This window comes from Heterocephalus glaber, unplaced genomic scaffold, assembly GCF_053883595.1.
Source record: "Heterocephalus glaber isolate CG9 unplaced genomic scaffold, H.glaber_assembly_v1.0 deba00001538, whole genome shotgun sequence".
NCBI lineage: Eukaryota > Metazoa > Chordata > Mammalia > Rodentia > Bathyergidae > Heterocephalus > Heterocephalus glaber.
Window position 1 is genome coordinate 10316662 of NW_028258333.1, and position 20692 is coordinate 10337353.

Consider the following 20692-nt stretch of genomic DNA (forward strand, 5'->3'; position numbering starts at 1 on the left):
GTGGAAGCTACACAGTTTTTATGTTAGACCTACTGATAAGAATCAGAGTATCCTGCTGGAGATTTAGCTCAGTGGCATCAAGCCTGACTTGCAAGCCCAAGGTCCTGAGTTTGATCCCTGGTACAAAAAAAAAAAAAAAAAAGAATCAGAGTAACCTTAAAAGGATAAAAAGGTATCTGACTATATGTGTTTAGAAGCAGCTGTTTTAGGTAAACAAAGCCATCTCATGCTAACACTCCCACCAAATTGAGGCTGAACAAAACCCGTCAACAGTAATGTCAAAAGCTCTTTCTAGTTTTAAAAGTTTAAATCGCCACCTGAAGTGTTGTAAATGTGTGCCAGATGCACAAAAGGAAGAAAGGAGAAAAGGTGAAATCTACTCACAAAGTATTTCTCAAGCCTTTCAAAAGTCCACAAGCAGCAAGACTGAGGCAATGCACTTCTGTTACAAACAACTATGTGGAGTGCCAAATGTTACCACTCTCACCCTAATTATTACTTGAGGAACCTATAACAATGTCTTTGAGTATTGAACCAAATAAATAAGATCTACAGTCACTCTCAGTTGGATTTGCTTCTTGACCAAAGTGAAACCAACTCAAAGGATAATTCCTGGCAATCTTATAGATTTCAAGTAACTACTTGAAATACAGTTAAAACGTCAATATTTTCCACAGTTATACTCATTAGAAATACTTGCTAATAAAAGGAGAGAGAAAAAGGATGCTGTAAAAATACTCTTTTCCATTTCAGAAAATATTTCAGAATGAGTGATTTTATATGATAATGACTTTTCCCTGCCATGCTCATAAAACTCCCAATGATAAAGATACAAGGATTGTGTATAGAAGGAGTTGTCGCTTCTCTGAATTTTTGAAAGTTCTGAGTGGAAAAGGATGAAGTAAGTCATACCAGACATTCCCGCAATCTGGAAAAACAGAGCTCACTGGCAGCTGTCACTATTTCTCTGGATTTATGCTATGAGGGAAAGGAACAGGTTTCTGAGTTTTCCCGGGAGACTACTCAGCTGTCAGTCCAAAAATGAAAAACACATCATCAGGGACTCATTTAAAAGCGTTAAATCCAAAGTAGTGCAATGTAACATTGATTGTGTCCATGCCATACTTACTAACTTTACTCGCAAGAATGGTGAAATTATACTGCGCAGTGCTTTCTCTGTCTAGTAATTCATTGGTGGCGATGGTTCCTCCGGTTCCATCTACTGTAAAGTAGCGGTCCCCATCACTCTTCCAATCTATGAAGTACCTGCACATGAAAAGAGGAGATGCAAATGTGCAATGATTCCGCATTCATCATAATGGCAGTTAGGCTAACTTGACAGAGTCCCTTAGTTCGCTCCCTCTAGCTACTACCTACATTGCAGTAAGGAAGAGTGTAAATGACAGCTTCTTTATTGTGAAGTCAGTATCCTCAAGGGGAAACTGGAAATAATGAAAGATTTAGTACTCCTACTGTTCATATTATTTTAGGGTCTTGATACCTTGAAAGCTCAGCAGAGACAAAAATTTTAAAGCTGACCATGGATTTCCTTAACCTGCTGAATATTAAAACATCTTTCAGCAGTAAAAAGTTCCTTTGCAGTAGCTGTGCAAAGTGTTAGGGGTTGGGGAGACACCTGGAAGAAGCTATGAAACCTTATGCCAGGAGAGAGTTAGCATCTTGTGTTTCCATGGTTGGAAAAAAAAATCACATTATGGAAAATAAAAGATTTTACCTGATAATTTGGTGCTTGTGAAAACATATTTTCCCTCAAACACATCAAAGAGAGTCATTTTTGTTTTATTATATTATATATCAAAACAATTTTCCTTAAAAAAACCAGTGACCTTGGCTAATGATGTTATTTTATCTTTTTTATTATCTGACACATTCGGTAATAAAGGGTGCTGACTTATTCCAGCAACTGGGCTAGAAAATACAAGAAAATGAATAACAAAGCAAATGGCATTTATTTAAGGCTTTAGGTAATGACAAATACTTTGACAGAGAGAAATATTTTCAACCACAACAAGAATAGCATTTTTAAAGCTTACTGTGTAATAGATACTATTCTCAATGATTTTCTATATCAACATATTAATCCTCACAAGAGCCTTAAAATGAGTATTGTGAATCTGTGGAAATGTGTGAGGAAAGCAAAGCAAAGAAACATAAAAGAATGTCCCCAAACTGACACAGCTTGAAAATTTTCGGCTGATACTTGGACCAGATCATTATGAATTTGAAATAGAAATTTTTATGGGAAAGACTCTCTAATCATAAGGTACAATACACAACAGACTTATCAACATTATTATTCTGGCCTGGTGACCAAGAAGAAGTTCTTCAAACAGTGCCTCAGGACAGATGACCTTCTTGAATTCTTGTAGCCCTCCTACTGAAATCCCCAGGTTAAAAAAAGTGAATCCCTTGTTCACCATGAAATAACATTTAAGGGCTGTGTATCTTCAAACTGCAAGTTATTATTTTGAAAAAATTCTATTATTTGAAACTGTGGTAGTTTGCATTTCATTGCAGTGGGAGATCAAAAATAGTTTGCCTTTATAAATGAGATTTCTGAGCTTAACTTGTCAATATTTGTTAGTCACTGATTTCCCAACCAGAAGTTGCTGAGTATTATTGGGAGAGCACATGAACCATGCTGTTAATCTGCTTTTCATATCTCAGATGTTGATTTGAAGTGTGAGAATGTACTGGAGGCTTCAGATTTTAATGTAATAGCTGTCTCATAGGAATGCTCTCAAAAATATAAATCAAATTAACACATCTTTAAAGATAGGAAGCACAGGGATGTAATGAGCTACATTCTCCCTATTGTACATCCTTTTCTGAAAAAGAAAGCATTTTCCCACAGAAGCCTTTTTTAGTACCTCTAGTCAACTAAGCACATGCCTAACTGAAGAAATTTGCTACTGGAAACATTTATTAGTGAGTATTTCTGTAAGAACAGTTTATGCAAACTGTTTTTAATTGTATAATTCATTAAATATTTTCTGAGCATCACCTTTGCCCCATAAACTGAAGCATATCTGGAATGAAGTCTGATGCCTAGCATTGAAGGTATGGGGAGAAAAGTGTCAGCAGATGACCTCTACAGAGAGAGAGAAGGTCCTACAGGACTGCCAAGGAAGGATTCTGTGGTAAAATCCACGCTTCAGGTAAACCTTCCAGCACATCATGTTTGGCTGAAGCTAGAAAAGTAGTTGGAAATAACATAGGAAAAGTCTGAGGCTCCCAAAGAGAGGGAAGAAAAACATCAGTACTTCAAGAGGCTGCAGGAACAGTAGTGGAGAACTATACCATGCCAGCAATTGCTGGAAAAAATAACTGAGAGGGTCAACCATATTAAGATTATCATGTTAAGAATTTGGGTTGAGATGCAGCGTGTGATCTATACCACTGAGGAGGACTATTAGGGGATGACTAAAGATCAATCTCTTTCAAAGTAATGGGTTGGATAAATTTGGAGGGAAAGAACAAAAGCACTTTCTGTAATTCAGAATCTCACCAAAAGATTTAGAGGAAGAGCAAAGGAAATTTAGTGATTCAAGTAAAGAGGCATCTAATTCAGTAGCAAAGCACATCACTTGCCTAGAATGCTGCTGAACTCAGGTTCAGTATGGGGGTGGGGGGCAGAGAGAGAGAGAGAGAGAGAGAGAGAGAGTCTTACAGTAAATAAGAATACTAGACTGAAAGGAAGAAGATACAAGAACACATTAGATATTGTATCTTGGTAAAGATGCTTATGAGCAGAGGGTGATTCACTTGCATCAGTGGAAGAGAGACAGGACAGGACTGAACAGGGTTTCAGACTAAACACAGTTTTCAGATAAATAGAAAAGGACTTTTATGTCAGGACAGCTCAAATTTAGAATGGGTTTCCTCAGGAAACAACACCAGGGCTAAATTTCCAACCACTCCAAGAACTTCTATTGTGCAAAATATAGTTCAGTGTTTCCGTGAGCTTACTGAGATATAATTCATATTCACATGCTATATAATTCACCTATATAAAATATATGATTAAATCATTGTATGTTTAATCAGAATTGTGCAGGAATGTAGCATTTTTTAGGAAAGATTTTAAATGTATGAACACTGAATTTTTTGGTATATTGTGATGAGAACCAATTATCTGGAATTCACATTTATACGGGATGTAAATTAGGAAGGTGTCAAGATGGTATAAATGCATTTGAAGTGAGGGAAAGTACTTAGTGAGGGACTAATGGCAATTTGGCCTTTACCATGATACATTTTTAAAGTTTACATGTTAACTATATTTATCACACCTCATAAAAGCAATCAGTAATACGAATTTATATAATGTGTTACTGAGTAATGCAGTGCAATGAACTACTGATTTATATATAAATATGGATGAGTATCAAGTGTTAGCTATTTCAAAGAAGGCTTTCATTTTAAAAAGTAAATACTGAAAAAAAGGAATAAAGTAATACTGCACATGGGGAGAACTAAATGACAAGAGACATACTCTAATATATTTAAATAGGTTTATATAAATATTTTCTTGGAATATGAATTACATCAGATACTTCTTAACATGACTGACATGAATCATCATTTAATTCTAAAAGATCAAGCATAATGAAATTGTAACAATAGTGCAATAAACTTTCAAATACCTTTCCTTTTTATGCATTACATTAATATTTTTCAGTATTTTCTTTTGCTATGTATATATGCATAGTGATTTTTTGGTAGACCCATTGAGGAGTACTTTATAGATCGCATGAGCCTTGAAAACTAAATGCTGAAACATTATTTCGTCAAGGACAAAGACAATCAGTTCAGCCACATATTGGTAATGTTAATGCTAGCCACTCAGGAATGGAGGTGCCGAGTCATCATATGAAAATATTTTTTTCCACACTTCATCCTAGAACAAAGATAAAATAGAGGTAAAGTTACTGCAATTTGAGGCAAATCTGATGACCAGCCTAATTGGGAACCACAGATAAGAGTGACTCCAGCTGTTTTCCACTCTACAGAGACCAGGCTGGCAGACAGAGGACGAACCCCTTACCAGACAAGGCAGGTCCTAGATGTTTCCTTGAGGTCAGCTAGATTAACCTTAAGTTGCAAACTGAACACATCTTAATCACCTACACACTCTTCTTCCTCAGACAGGCAGAAGTTGCTACCTACTTTCATATCGCCTCAATTCCTCTATTTTTACTAACTGATAGCAGATATTGGCAAAAGCAGATTCACTGTCAGGTGGGAGGGGTACCGTGGAAAATGATAGGAAAGTTATCCGCACCCCTCAGGGCTGTGAAGAAGTGCTGACAGACAGGATGGCTGGTGCAGTTTTTGCTGCAGATGTTGAAAAATCACACGCATTTTCACAGATTTTCACACACAGATGGGTGCACTTGGCTATCAGTAAACTACAGGCAGGCATTTCATACGTTCGTATGTTCATCAGTTTTTCTATAATTTTATAATTCCTACATTTTTATTAGACTGCTTAATCCTGTTACTTTTAATTATTATAAATAAATATTATATTTATATCTGTTACTTTAGTTTTCCTGTCTCATTTCAGTGTTCTTCTATTTCTCCTTCACTTCTTTTATGTTGAATATTTTTGTATCACATAAATTATTTAATGATTTTTAGTGTATCATTCATGTTTTAATGTCTTCTCTGATTTTTACCATATGTATCTTAATTTACTGAATTCAAATCCATATTAACTTATCATGTAAATATAGAAATATGACACCTATGTAGCTATTCACTATCATTTATATTAGACATACATTCAAATATATGGTAACAATTATATCTGCATGTTAAAACTTCAACAAAGCAGTGTGACAAGTATGCTGTGTTATCATTTTATATATATTAAAGCTGCACAAAAGCAACTATTTGGGGAAAAACTTCAAATTCGTCCATTCTTTTTTAAATGTGTTTTATAGTGGGCAAATACTCTGAGCTACTGTCGCAGGCATTGGATGAAGATGGATGACTCTGGGTTTTATTTTACCTCTCCTGGGATAAGAGCCAATGGACCCTATATTGTCTGTCAGCCTAGAGAAGAACTTTGAGCCATGGTTGGGTCAAGGAGAGAAACTGCTTATCTTGAAGACAGTTTCCCCAGGAATTTAGCTTCTGAAACTTGGACTTGCAGGGCACAAGCAATGTTGGTACCCTGCCCCTCCTCCTAAGATGTTATATCCCTCGGTTGCTTCCTGAGATGTCATCTCACCTCAACTATACGTGCCATTTCTTATTAGGATATCTGGGAGATAGAAATGAAAGGAAGGAAATAAGCTTGAAGTCAAGTTTCAGAGTTTTTGCTACTCATATGAAATATAGATAGATTTTCTTGAACTAATGGCATTTCTTTTACTTTATGGCCTTAGAAAACTTGCCAGTCAATAAAAATGTTTTATTTTTTAAAAATAACTATTCCCATTTGCATTTATCTGACCAGGCAGAGTGTGTGGAGAGCTCCACATATGAACTTCATGAAGTGCACATTTATCGACTTCTGTAATTCTTTTCTTCTCTTTTATTCATTGGAGTTAACCTGCTGTGTTTTAAATCATTCTTCTTTGGATCTTTGCATATGTTTATATTGTGCAGATCTTTCTTTGATGCTACACAATATTTAAATACTATGCAGATTTTGTCAAATACAAAATAACATACATCCATTTGCTTCATGTAATGAAGTTGGTTTTTCTTACTAAAGGCCTTTTAGAAAGAGACTATCTTTGTTCATTTCCATATTGCCAATCATACAGGATGTTACTCTACATAAATCATATATTACTTAAATAATGGATTGAATTCCGATCAGAGACCCTATTTTTTAAGGTAACCCATGTAGTAAATAAATATGTCTACTTACTAATATTAAGGTAGTAAATTTAACTTTAAGAATAACTTGTTCCAGCCAAACACAATTTCTGATTTATTGTGGACTTTTTCAACAGAAATATTCAATGTCCCTAAGGGTCAAAAATCTCCTGGTCTAAGCAAAAGTAAAAAAATTAATCACCTTACCTAAAATTAATATTTGCAGGGTCTGTTATAATTTATAGTTGATTCAAACAGAAGTCTAATTTTTTTTTTACAGAGAATCACTCCTCACATAGGGCTTAAATAAAATTTTAAATTTTTCTGAAAACATATAGTACACAGAAAATAATATATAAAGTTGAGTACGTAGCTCAGTGTTAAAATACTTCCAGAGAGTGCACAAACATCTAGGCTCAAGTTCAATTCACACATGCACGCACACACACACACACATACACACAAATATAAATAAATAAATAAATGTATGTATGTGTCTATGTAACATATTTGTATCAACCAAGGACCCCAAGTCTTGCAAACTTAGCTACTGAATTTCATGCATGTAGTTTATTTTAACACTGACATAAGGATTGTCATATATAAATTAACCACCAATGACATACAATCAAGTGCAGAGTGAAGAACACTAATTGTTGGGACAGAGATTATGGGGATGACATGAAAATTCATTCACTCCTTGTACAATTAGTGTTGGACTCTTTCCATCTAATGCATTATCTCTCTGCAAAGCGTGAAATTTGTAAAATAATGTGTGCTTAACAGTGTAACCATGAGCACTGTTATAGAATTGAAAGGAAGGCCGGGGATTTAGCTCAGTGGTGCTGCTGCCTGCCTCACAAGTGTAAGGTCCCCAGTTCGATCCCGGGTACAAAAAAAAAACAAAGTGAAGTGAGACAGGTATATATTGTTGACTTAGAATCATGCATATTAACTCATATTTATGGGTGTATTTTCCCCTTCCTTTTGCCTTTGTTACACATTTTATGCTATTTCCTAGACAGAAATCTGCCTAAATGCATGTTTAGTTCTGTTATCAAGTCACAGGGTACATCACCTTCACCACCAGAATACCTGAAACATTAATTTGCCACACAAAGCTCTGAAGACAATGCACGAGCACAAATTCCTAAGTTTTATTTCACACAATGGTGCTTTGGTGTGACTCTCACTCACTGTTTCTTCTCTCTGGTTTTCATACTTGTGACCTTGTGAGATTTGACACTCCTCTTTCTCTGCATGCTTTCTATAGAAAGCTTCATGCCTTCTAGAATATGACCGGGACTGATTATTTTTACTAAGCATTTTCAGCATCTTTTCCCAGTGGACTAAGAGTAAGACTAGTTGCAGTACTGGCTCCTGCGATTTCCCAAATGCCTTCCTTTTATGTGACTAATCCCTGTGCTTAATTAAAATGAAAATGTTAGATGATAAATACTCTATACTATTAAGATGTTTTGCCCAAAATAACATCTAGGAGATAAGTATAGGGAAAGAACATGAATGAACCAACAATGAAACCACTTCTACAGTTTCTAGATATTTTCAGAGAAGACATGAGATAATTCTTGAATACATGATGGTTTTCAGGAGATACTCCCTGTCAAAGTGAGCCATCAGACCTTTTATTTGGGCTTAGGAATAGTCTACTTCTAATCTAAGGTTTTGTTATATTTTAATGTCAACTAGTCACAACACTGTAAAATATATTGTCTTAATTTGGCCGAATTTACCAGTTATGATGAGAATAACTTTAGGTGAAATATGTTTGACTTATATTTATTTGGTGAGCAGAAATTTATGTGAGAAATTAGATATTTATGATTGATGAAACAAATGCAATTGTACAATCAAACATATGATTCTGTATAAGAAACCTGTTTTCACAATTGAACAGAAATCTAAGCTTAAAATATTAACCTAATCTGTACAGTTGATAGAGTACAATTTTATTACTTTTCTCTAAATGAGTTTTCAGGAATGCCTTGGAAACTTTTACTCTCTTCATTAGGTAGGCATTCCCCTTAAAATTGTTTCTTTAAAATTGCCTAATAACTTTCTCAGAGTTAATGGAAAAACTAACTTGACCCTGTCCCGATTCTCACACACATTTGTAAAAAGCACTTGATAGTAGGAAATTACTCCAAAAGTATTATATCTCATTGTTAAGTGATAAAATTGCAAGAATAATGATTCAGGTCAAGCTTGGAAATGTTCTTTTCTTCTGGAAGTAACGGTAGATCAAAATCTCATCATTCTTTTCTTCTCTTAGCTGCTAATTTTTTTTGTCTTTTAGTAGATAATGAAATAAAAGTAAATCCTGTTCACTTTATTTCAGTAAACATTTTACTAACAACCTTATATACAAAACTGAGGCTGTAATTGCATTTTCAATAGTAACTCATTTTTTTTAGAATCAACATTTTACTTTCAACTTGTGTTAACTATTTTCTGATTTAGTTCAGTTTAGTTTTATTTTCTCATAGCTTCTACTTCATTGTTCCTTTCCTCTTAGTACATTTAAAAGTTGTATCAGTGTAGATAGCTTCTATCATTTTCTTTTATTTTAATCTTTCATCAGCAACTGAGCACTTTAAAAGGTGTAATTCTTCTGTCTTTAAATTTCCTACTTACATATGTGTAATATGTTTAACATAAGTTTCTACAGAGGAGACATAAACCATAGTATACAATTCATTACAATTTTAACTGTTATATGTTCATTTCCTTCCTGATTTCTTCCACTTCCTTAATCTGTTCGAGTCCTGTGTGGTAGTCGAATTGTGTACCCTAGTATTCTTACAATCGATATCCAAACTCTCCATTAGGTGGCCATTCTCTAGCCCCATGTAGCCACGCACTGTTTCATTAGATTTTGTCTTATTGAAAAAACATTATATTTTTTAAAAATTGAATATTTTATTTGGAATCCTAAGGAGTTGGTTTGTATAACAATAAATTTATTTTTAAATATTTCAACTGGATCTTCTTATCATTAAGTTTATTGGTACAATGTAGATATACGTAATGATCACATTAATCATATGGAATTTGTACCTGAACATGATATATTTTGATTCACATTTTCCCATTCCACTCCCCTCCATTACCCCTCTTACCTTCCTTATTTACAAGAGCTTTGTTTCCATTCTTTCTTTTCTCATTATTTTTCCTGTCCCTCTCCCCCCTCCTTTGTGTCCCTTAATATTTGAACATTTTCTTCCCATTTCACAATATCTATTATACATTTTGGTCCTTATTTACACTTTCAGTTTCTCATGCCAGAGAAAAATGTGGTATTTACACATATGTGTCTGATTTATTTCACTTAAGAGTATGGTCTCTAGGTGCATCCACTTAGTTATAAAAGTCTTAAATTTATACTTTATGGCTCAGTCTTACTCCACTGTGTATATAAACACACACACACACACACACACACACACACCTTTTTTATCCATTTGTTGATGGGCATTTGGGTTGTTTCCAAGATTTAGCTATTTCAAACTGTGCTGCTATGAACATGGGTGTGCATATATCACTGTGGTATAATGCTTTTAATTCTTTGAGCCAGATATTGAGAAGAGGGATAGCTGGGTCAAATGGAGCCTCTAGTTCTAGCTTTTGAGGAATCTCTACATGGACTTCGGCAGTGGATGCACCAGTCTACATTTATACCGACAGTGGAGAAGGGTTCCTTTTTTTCACATAGCCCCACCAACGTTAGTTATTGGTTGATTTTTTGATAATAACCATTCTATCAGAAGTGAGATGGAATCTCAGCATTGTTTTAATTTGCATCTCTTGTAGGACCAGTGATGTTAAACGTTTTTTTCATATATTTATTTGCCATTTGTACTTCTTCATCTAAGAACTGTGTATTCATTTGAAAGACCATTTTTGGATTGGGGTTTAAATTTGAGAGGTGTTGATTTTTTCAGCTCTTTATATATTCGATATGTTAGTCTTTCATTTGAGGAACAGCTAGCAAAATTTTTTTCTCACTCTGTTAGTTGTCTCTTTACTCTGTTGGTGATTTCATTTGATATGTAAAAGCTTTTTAATAAGATGAGATCCCAGTTGTTGATTCTTTGTAATATTCCCATCTGATCAGGGTTTTGTTCATAAAATTCTTACCTATACCTATGTCTTCAAGAGTTCCACCTATTCTCTTTCCCAGCACACTTAGTGTTTCTGTTTTGACATTTACATCTTAGGCAAGGCAAGCAATTAAACAGAGTGAAAAGACAGGGAACCAACAACACACAAAAAAAACAAGAATAAGACAACACATATCAGTGATAACCATCAATTAAAATGTCTCGATTCACCAATCAAAAGAAATAGATCAGCAGAATAGATCAAGAAACAAGATCCAACAATTTGCTGTACACAGGAAACACATTTTACTGCCCCCTCCCAAAATAATCATAGACTGAAAGTCAAAAGATGGAAAACAATACTTCATGTAACAGAAACCAAGAAGACAGCAAGGGTAGATATTCTATTTGCCAACAAAGTGAACTTCAAGCCAAGACTGATCAGATGAGACAAAGAAGATCATTACACATAAGGAAAACTCCAAGAAGAAGAAGAGATAGCAATCATAAATGTATATGCATCATTTAACCAGCACATTTAACTTTATAAAACAAATATTAATGGATATGAAAAATCAAATAAACACAAACACAATTGTAGTGGGGGACCTTAATGCCCCGCTGTCACAAATACACACATCAACTGGACAAAAACATCAACAAAGAAGTATCAGAATTGAATCAAACCTGTGAACAAATAGTAGATATCTACAGAGTGTTCCACCATACAACATGAGAATACACATTTTTCTTAGCTGCACATGGGACATGCTGCAAGGTAGACCACAAACTAGCTCATAGAACATGCTCAAGTAAATACAAAGGAATTGAAATTATCCCATACATATTATCAGACCATAGTGAAGTGAAATTGGAAATCAATGGAAAAAGAAACCACAACAACTTCATAAACACATGGAAATTAAGTAACACTCTCCTGAAAAACCAATGGATCACAGATGATATTAAAGAAGAAATTAGACAGTTTCTACAAGTAAATGATAATGATGATATAACACAGAGGAACTTACGGGATGCAATAAATGCAGTCATATGAGGGAAAGTTTTAGTGAGGAATACTCCCATCAGGAAAACACAGAAAATCCAAATAAACAACCTAATATTGAACCTCAAATGTCTAGAAAAAGAAGAACAAGTCAAGCACAAACTTGTATGGAGGGGGGGATTTTTAAAGATTAGAGCAGAAATTAATGCAATTGAGACTAAGAAAACAATACAAAGAATCAGCAAGTTGAAGAGTTGGTTCTTTGAAAGATCAAATAAAATTGATAAACCCTTAGCTAAACTTATCAAAAAAAGGAAGGAAAAGACTCAAATCCATGCAATGACAAAAGCATGAAATCACAATGGGTCACTCAGAAATCTAGAATATCATCAACAGTTCTTTTGAGAATCTTTATTCTAATAAGAGATAATACAGAAGAAATGGACAGATTCCTAGATACATGTGAATTACCATAGCTGAATCAAGAAAATATAAAAATTCTAAATAACACAGTAACTAACAATCAATGAAATTGAACATATAAGTAAAAAACGACCAACAAGGAAAACCCAAGGTCCTGATGGATTCACTGCAGAATTTTGGAAGAAATTTAGAGATTAAGTGCCACTACTCCTCAAACTCTTTAATGAAATTGAAGGGGAAGTAATACTCCCAAAGTCATTCCTAGAAGCAAGTATTACCTTGATACTCAAAAAAGAGAAAGATCCAGTCAAAAAAAGTGAATTACAGGCCAATCTCCCTAATGAACATAGACCCAAAAATCCTCAGTAAAATACTGGCAAACAGAATGCAGCAAATTATTAAGAATAACACCACAACCAAGTAGAATTCATCCTAGGCATGCAGGGATGTTTTAACACACACAAATCAGTAAATGTAATGAACCATATTAACAGAGTCAAAGACAAAAATCACATGATCATCTCAATAGACACAGGAAAAGCATTTGACAAAGTCAAATGTCCAACACCCATTCACGATAAAAATGCTACAGAAAATTGAATACATGATCTTTATCTCAATCTGATAAAAGCTATCTATGACAAACCAACAGCCAAAATCATACTAACTGGTCAAAAACTGAAAGCTTTCATTCTAAAATCAGGAACAAGACAGCAATGCCCATTATCACCATTCCTATTCAATATAGTTCTGGTAACACCACCCAGAACAATCAGACAAGAGAAAGAAATAAAAGGAATAAAAATAGGAAAGGAAGTAGTCAAATTAACATTATTTGTAGAAGACATGATACCCTACAAAGAAAACCCCCCAAACTCCACCAAAAGACCTCTAGATTTAATAGCCAAATTCAATCATGTAGCTAAACACAAAATCAACACTCAAAAATCAATAGCATTCCTGTACACAAATGTGTACACACTTACCGAGAGAGAAATTAGGGAAAATGTTCCTTTCAAAATAGCATCCAAAAAAAATTGAAATAATTAGGACTCAATCTAACAATGGAAGTAAGTTATGTATATTGAAAACTACAGTACTCTGAAAAAGAAGACTGAAGAGGACATCAGAAAATGGAAAGATATCCCTTGCTTACGGGTAGAAAGAATGAACATAGTGAAAATGGTCATGCTTCCAAAATTGTCATACAAATTTAATTCAGTCCCAATAAAAATACTAGCACACCTCACAGAACTAGAGAAAACACCCCTAAAATTCATTTGGAACCAGAGGAGACCTAGAATACCAAAAACAATGCGGGGAAAGAATTTCAAGGCAAGGGACAAGACACTCCCTGATTTGAAATTATACTACAGAGCTATGTGATAAAACAGCATGTTACTGGCAAAAAACAGAACTGAGGATTAATGGAACAGAAAAGAAGATGCAGAAACAAGTCTAAACACACTCAGTCATCTCATCTTCAATATAGGGGCCAAATACCTCCACTGAAAGAAAGAGAGCTGCTTTCATAAATGGTGCCGGAAAACTGGCTTTCTATATGATGAAGACTAAAACTAGACCCGTGTCTCTCACCATGCACTAAACTAAAGTCAAAATGGGACAAAACCAATGTTATTTTAAAAAATAACTTCATCTGCCCCCAAAGCTTTATATTTGGCCTTTAGTTTATTGTGCTAAGAACTTGAAACAGCTTAATCTACTAAAAAGGAAATAAAGCTTACCAAATATTTAAGCTCCATATTAATAGCTTTAGTATGAAACATAGAGTCTTGGATTTTTTTAAGATATAAAAATATGGAGAGTAATATTGGACTATACCATATAAATTAAGAATGTGGTCAATAAATATTGAACAATTCTTGCTAGAACAGTCTGACCTGAAATTTTAATAATCTTTTATTTGGATCTAGCTGTCAGTTCAATTTTTTTTCTTCCTTTTATGTCACAATATCTCCCTAATTTCCTCAAATGCCAACTAGGCTTTTTGCCTCCATATGTGTTCTCCCAGTGAAGCCTGAAAGAATCCTTCCAGGCAGCATCTTTTTCTTCTTTCTTATAAAATCCTACTCTCTTATCCCTTTTATCTAACCTATTTAAATTGATGTTAAGAGTTTCTTTCAAAGGAGAATAGTAAAACAAGTAAATTTTGTTTTGTTGAATGACCAGTGCATTTCTTACAATGAGAAAGTGTTCCTCACTGAAATTATTGTTTTATCCATAATAACTTGTACTTGTATCTGTGAATTGAATTGTTTCATAAGAACACGTGGCTGACATCCTGATTAAAGTTTAGAAAACATAAGTCTTCATGTGTATTGCTGAGTGTTCACCATATTTATTCCGAAGTCTTTTTCATCATAATTCACTTTCCTAAAGAAAATCAAATGCTTACTATTCCCTATCTTCATTGGTTTTATTTCCTCTGGCAGCCATGGCCAAATGCTCTGAAGAAAGACACCATTTTATCTAGAGCAGTTTACCACTTGAAATTCAAATAGTTTAGTTCTCTTTTATCTAAAAATGCTTGTATTCCTACATGAGATTTTTCTCCTTAGTTTGCACTCTGAAAATTATACACTTTGATTAACTCATTGAATGCTCTGCTGCAGGAATGAAATGGATTCACTTCTTTAATTTTCTACTGAAGATTGAACATTATAGTATTTTCCAACAAAAGAATTTCACATATATATTATTATGCCTTTAAAGTAATTAAACTTTAAAAATGGAAATGTCCAACATTTTAAGTAAATGTAACAAAAGGACTGCTATCTGAAGGCAATTAAAGAAATTATGGAGAGAAAGAAAAGAGCTATGAAATGCATGCTCCCTTAGCACACAGTAATGGAAATTATTTGAACCTTTAGCAAGCAAAAGGCAAACACAACCAGTTGACCTGGATAGTAGTTTATTTCAGAAATTCTGGTGAAGCATAACAGGAAAACCTCAAAAATAAATCATCATTCTAATATCTGGACAATCATTGAAAACATTACTATAATAATGTAAAATTTCTTTGAAAGGGAAGTTTATCAGTGACTTTCTAGTTCCATATCTCATAAAAATTAAAGATGCAGGTCTGAATCATAAATCCATTGAATTTGGTCAATATAACCTTCATTATATGTAAATCATGTAAAAACTTTATAATTCTGTAGGTTTTTTTTAAATTTACATTTATAAATCAACCATATATGTTTGTTTTTAATCTATCTTTATTAATGTCAATATTTTCTTATCACTTTTATGTCTTAGTTCGATTTCTGTAATTTTTAAATCATCTGGATGCATGTAAATAATTTAGATTATTTTCAGGTGTACAATAGGGTCTATAACTATCCCATGTAAAGCATCAAACATGCAATTTTATTGCCTTCTGTTGATATTCTAGGGATTTTATTTAATGTTTTGAAAATTATGAAATTTTAAATTTTATTTTCAACCAGGCTAACATTAAAAAGCAACTGAAAATTCAGATAAGTTTTTCAGTTTAAATGAATAGCAAAGCAATTAGCAGTGTGACCTGTGGAACCTGGCTACGTTTGTTCAAATATTTTCCATCTTTCCTGAAACCATAACCTGATCTTCTCGAGCCTCAATTTCTCTCTCTCTAAATTAATATTAGCTGTCATGTTTAACAAAATCTGACTGAGGTGAGCACCGCCACACCAGCCCAGATTAGCTACTATAGTGTCATTATATTTTGATAGTCAATTATCATCAATATACATTCTTAATCATTCACTTGGTGTAAATTTGGAAAGATGGTCATTTTTTTCCACCTGCCCAAACAAAATACTCAGAGTGAAATTGTAAGCATGTAATTTTTCTTTAATAGGGTCAAGTAAAAATAGGATTCCATTGTATGTAGAAGATTCAGATAGATCTATAGCTTGGTAAGAGCATATGTAAAATGAGTAAACCCAATTGTCTCAATGCAGGTAGCTACTGCTGAGTTTGTTAGTAATGTTATGCATTTGAGACCAGGAGAGGTTACAGATATGTAACTGAAGTCACTGATAAACTTTAAACCTCACACTAATATGTAGAAATATGAGATATGGTTTACCAAAACTCAATGTTCTCTTTACTTTGCTCACAAAATGCCATTGACTCTTACAAAAAATAAATCTCTCTCCATTTCCTCACCTTCATCCTAAACATGTATCCATTTTATTGTTTAATCCAAATCACTTCACACTGTCCCACATTTCAGTATCTTTTTTTTTTTTTTTTTTGGTATCAGGGATCGAATTCAGGACCTTTTGCTTGCAACGAAGGTGGTGGAACCACTAAGCTAAGTCCTCAGCCCCTACATTTCAGTATCTTATCCTTCATACTTTTCATACCCACAACAACCACCATATGGAGGGCTATCATGGCTCTTAACATACTTTTTACTTTTAGCACAAATACACATATACCTGGTATCATTTGGATTTGGAGCATCCCACAAAGATTTGTATGTTAAAGTCTTGGTCACTGAATTGTGCCAGAATTGGGAGGTAGTGGAAATTTTAGTAGATTAAACCTGGTGGAAGGAAGCTAGGTCACATGGGCTATGCCCTTGAGGGAGATATCAGGATCCCAGCTCATTTTCTTTTTCTGAGATTCCTGGCCACCATGATGTGAACAGTCCTCCTTTGCCATTCACTGCCACCATCATGATTTGCTGAAGTTCCCCAAGCCAAAAGCAACTGAGCCAAACAAGCATGGACTGAAATCCTTGAAACCATGAGACAAAACAAAGAAAGAAAGAACAACAACAACAAAAAACTATCCTACTTTTAAATTGATTTTCTCAGGTATTTTGTCACAACAGTGAATAGCTTACTAATAGTACTTTTAAAATATGAGCACCAAAAGGCACAGACACTTGACAATCAGGACTGTACTGAATAAGGTATCACACTGTATGTGCAAAATTATGTAATATTTAACAAAATTATCTGGATGCAAAATATGCATCCTAATATGTAATGCAATGTTATTACTGAAATGTAGTAGTTAAGCACATTTGTGTATAATTGCAAGTGTATTTTTCCAACTCTATCATAAGCAGATTAATATGTGCAGGGATATGGATATCTAATCCATAGTGATATATAAATATAATGTGAGCTTTTTTTCTTAAAATCTTCCTTATCTAGGTATCCTCATGTGACATTATGGGGCTTATACTCCTTTTTTTTTTTTTTTTTTGGTAAAATTATTTCTGTGTTATTTAGCTTCTACAAATGCAGTTAATTGAAGCTAAATGTCATCGGTACATCTGGAATAGACTTCATGCAAAACCAGCTACAGAAAACAATTCTCATGAGGGTCCTAACCACTAACTATAGCATACTTGTGGCAAAGTTGAATAGGACAAATTTCCCAGAGATTCACACATTCAGGTGTTTCTGAAGTTTCTAAATTATAAATTACATATCTCTTTTTGTTTTGCTTTTCTGTTAGTATTTTTTTTTCAGTTCCATATCAAGTCTTGTCTGGTTTTTTTCACCATGTAGACAAATTCATAGACACTATTTTTATGTTTTTCAATTAACAGTTTTGTATTATTTCTGTATATTTGTTTCATGTATACTTTGAAATGATGTAAGAATTTATAGTACATTGTTTAGTGATACTGAGTGTTAACTTTTTAAAGGCATGGTTATCTATAATCATAATTAATGAAATAATCCATTAAGAATAGTTTCTGAAGTATAAAACTGACATACTATTTTTTTCAGTGTTAACTTTAAAAATACTTTCTTTGTATAGTTCACAGTATTTTTTCTTCTTTTATATAATACTATTATTTAATATATTACATTGTATTACTTAGATGATTAAAGTAACTTATTTTATGGCCTATATGTTAAAATATAATACAGATTTGGGCAGCTGCTGGAAGGAAAATTAATGCCCATAAGTCTTTTCAAAATATCACTTCGGACAATACTGTCATTGGGTGTATCCTTTACCATATCTCTTCCTCATAGTATTTACAATGTGAATTTGACTATAATGTGTAAATTCTTAGAATCACTAAAAAGACATATAAGCAATAAATGCCTGATTATGTACAAAGCTACAGGGTCATGATCCATATAAAAATAAATATGAAATTTCTTTGGAACTAGTTTCTATGAATTAACTTTTCAGGATGATTCTGGGATAATATTTTGGAAGAAGTCTTAAGAGTTGAAACATTGAAATCTTAATATTTTCTTATATATTTTTCACTATTAACAAATTATTTAGCTGTCTTGATTTTTCTTAGACGAAATAGGTACAAGTGAATTTTATGCTATTTTATTATACCTCTGAAGTTAATAATATGCAAATAAAGTCATTCATACAATATATACTCATTGAATACCTACTATGTGCTGGGCAATGTCTGCAGTACGTGGTGCAGGGATAGAGACCCTTAGGCGGGGAAAGATGAGGGATGCCCCTACCCCCAAGGAGTTTTAGATAGCTGGCAGAACAGGCTTAACCACCTGTGAGAAGCTGACAGCCTGCAGTCCCATCTCCTCTGTAAGCTGTACCCTGCAAAGCTTGGTTTGCTAAGATCAAACTGGAGAAAAAGGAAATTTGACCCTAAAGGTGCCAAAGCCCCCAGGACCCTTCCCTAGTAAGGAGCCATATCAACCAATTAGCCAATCAAGTAGGGGCGCCCTCACCTAGAGACAGGGTGGGCCCTCGGCCACTATAAATGGACCCCTTGAGCCCCCCTTCCACTGTGGCTCCGTTTCGGGCTCCGTTTCCTGCCTGTCTCCCTGAGAGAACAAGCTGTACTCTTGCATGCTCGCTGAATAAAAGTACAACATTGCTTCTAGGCTTTCGGTCTCTATCTGATTCTTCCACAACCTTCTGCGTCGTCAGGAGAGTCAGGCCTGGACTGTGGGGACCCTCCACCCGTCTGCGACAGAGGCACCTAGGAAAAGCAATATAGAAAAATTTCTCCCTTATGGGTTTTATTTAAACGGGAAACCAAACAAACAAACCACATATTGCAACTCTTAGAAGATGTCAGGCACAGTCATAGAAATATTTTATGCCAATACATCTTTTAATCTTCTGAAAACTTACTAAGTGAAAAATAGAAAATGGGTAACTTTCCAAACACTTAATATTTCCCACGATTTACTCAATAATTAAGGTAAATCACATTCATCGGTTTAGAATCTCATGTATTAAGATATGTGTTCTCTTTCTTCCCTCACTCAGATTGTGTGTGGTGATTGAGTGTGGACTCACATATGTGGTACAATTTTGGTGCACTGTGAACATCCTTCAAAAGAAAACCAGGTGCAGTGGGTAAACTTATTCCAATCTTACCTGACTCACCAAAAATAACTTCTATGAACTGTAATGAATTGTGTATAGTAACAAGTCCACCTCAAAGCACATCCAACACCATACCCAGGAAATTATTTATCAGATGGCAAGGAGTAGAAGAGTAAAGGAAAGAATAACTGGAGATTGAGCTGAGGCTGCAGGGGAGGAAGACAAAAGAACCTGATGTGGGATATTTGCCAGCCAATAAACCAAGGTTAACCTTTCTTCCAAGTGCTTTAGTTCTTGGCAATGCCACTGATCTCTGGCTATTTGCTGTATTCAATGATAATGATGATGATTATAACAGTAATAAAACACCCAGAGACAGGAAATAACAGTCCCAAATTAATACCTTGCACAATGACTCTGTGAGAAGAAAGTTATGCAAAGCCAAACAATACAGAGCTTAGTAAGCATGTCCAATAGTTTTACATTTGGTACTCCCACAAAGTATTTTTGCTATCATTCTTAAGTGCCTAAATATATATATAGACCAAAGAAAGATGAGTCAGATCTCACAGTTCCTCCACTGACATGATTGAAGCTTGTTGTTTACTCCAAGGATGCAGAATGAAGACAAGTTTGATGTTGTTCAAAAACAACTCATCTTTTGACAACACCTTGAGGGGATCAATTAGATCCATCTGTGTGGGCAGCTTTGGTGAGGTGGGAGCTGCTCATTAGAAGTAAGACTAGGGTATGGCTTTATTTCCTCTGACATAAAAAACAATCAAACACTTTCACCACAGAAGGATTTCTCTAAAATGTAGCTTGCTTTTGCTCCTCAAACCAGGATCTGACTCAACAGTTTTCTTGGAACTGAAACTGTGTTCCTTTACCTACTGGTATTTTCTACCTAGAAACTTTCCTATTTGTATATGTGTCCAGGCAGGGGTGTTCTGAAATACTGCATTAAAATAATATTTCTGTT

At 34.3% G+C, this 20692-nt stretch overlaps 1 protein-coding gene across 1 annotated transcript in view; it reads right to left on the reverse strand.

Annotated features, from left to right (window-relative positions):
- Positions 1 to 20692, reverse strand: part of Cdh12 (cadherin 12) — a 1034931-nt gene that overhangs the window by 34495 nt on the left and 979744 nt on the right. Inside the window, exon 10 of the mRNA XM_087189265.1 lies at positions 1130 to 1266. Within this exon, the coding sequence (XP_087045391.1) occupies positions 1130 to 1266 (137 nt within the window). The remainder of the gene's footprint in view (positions 1 to 1129; positions 1267 to 20692) is intronic.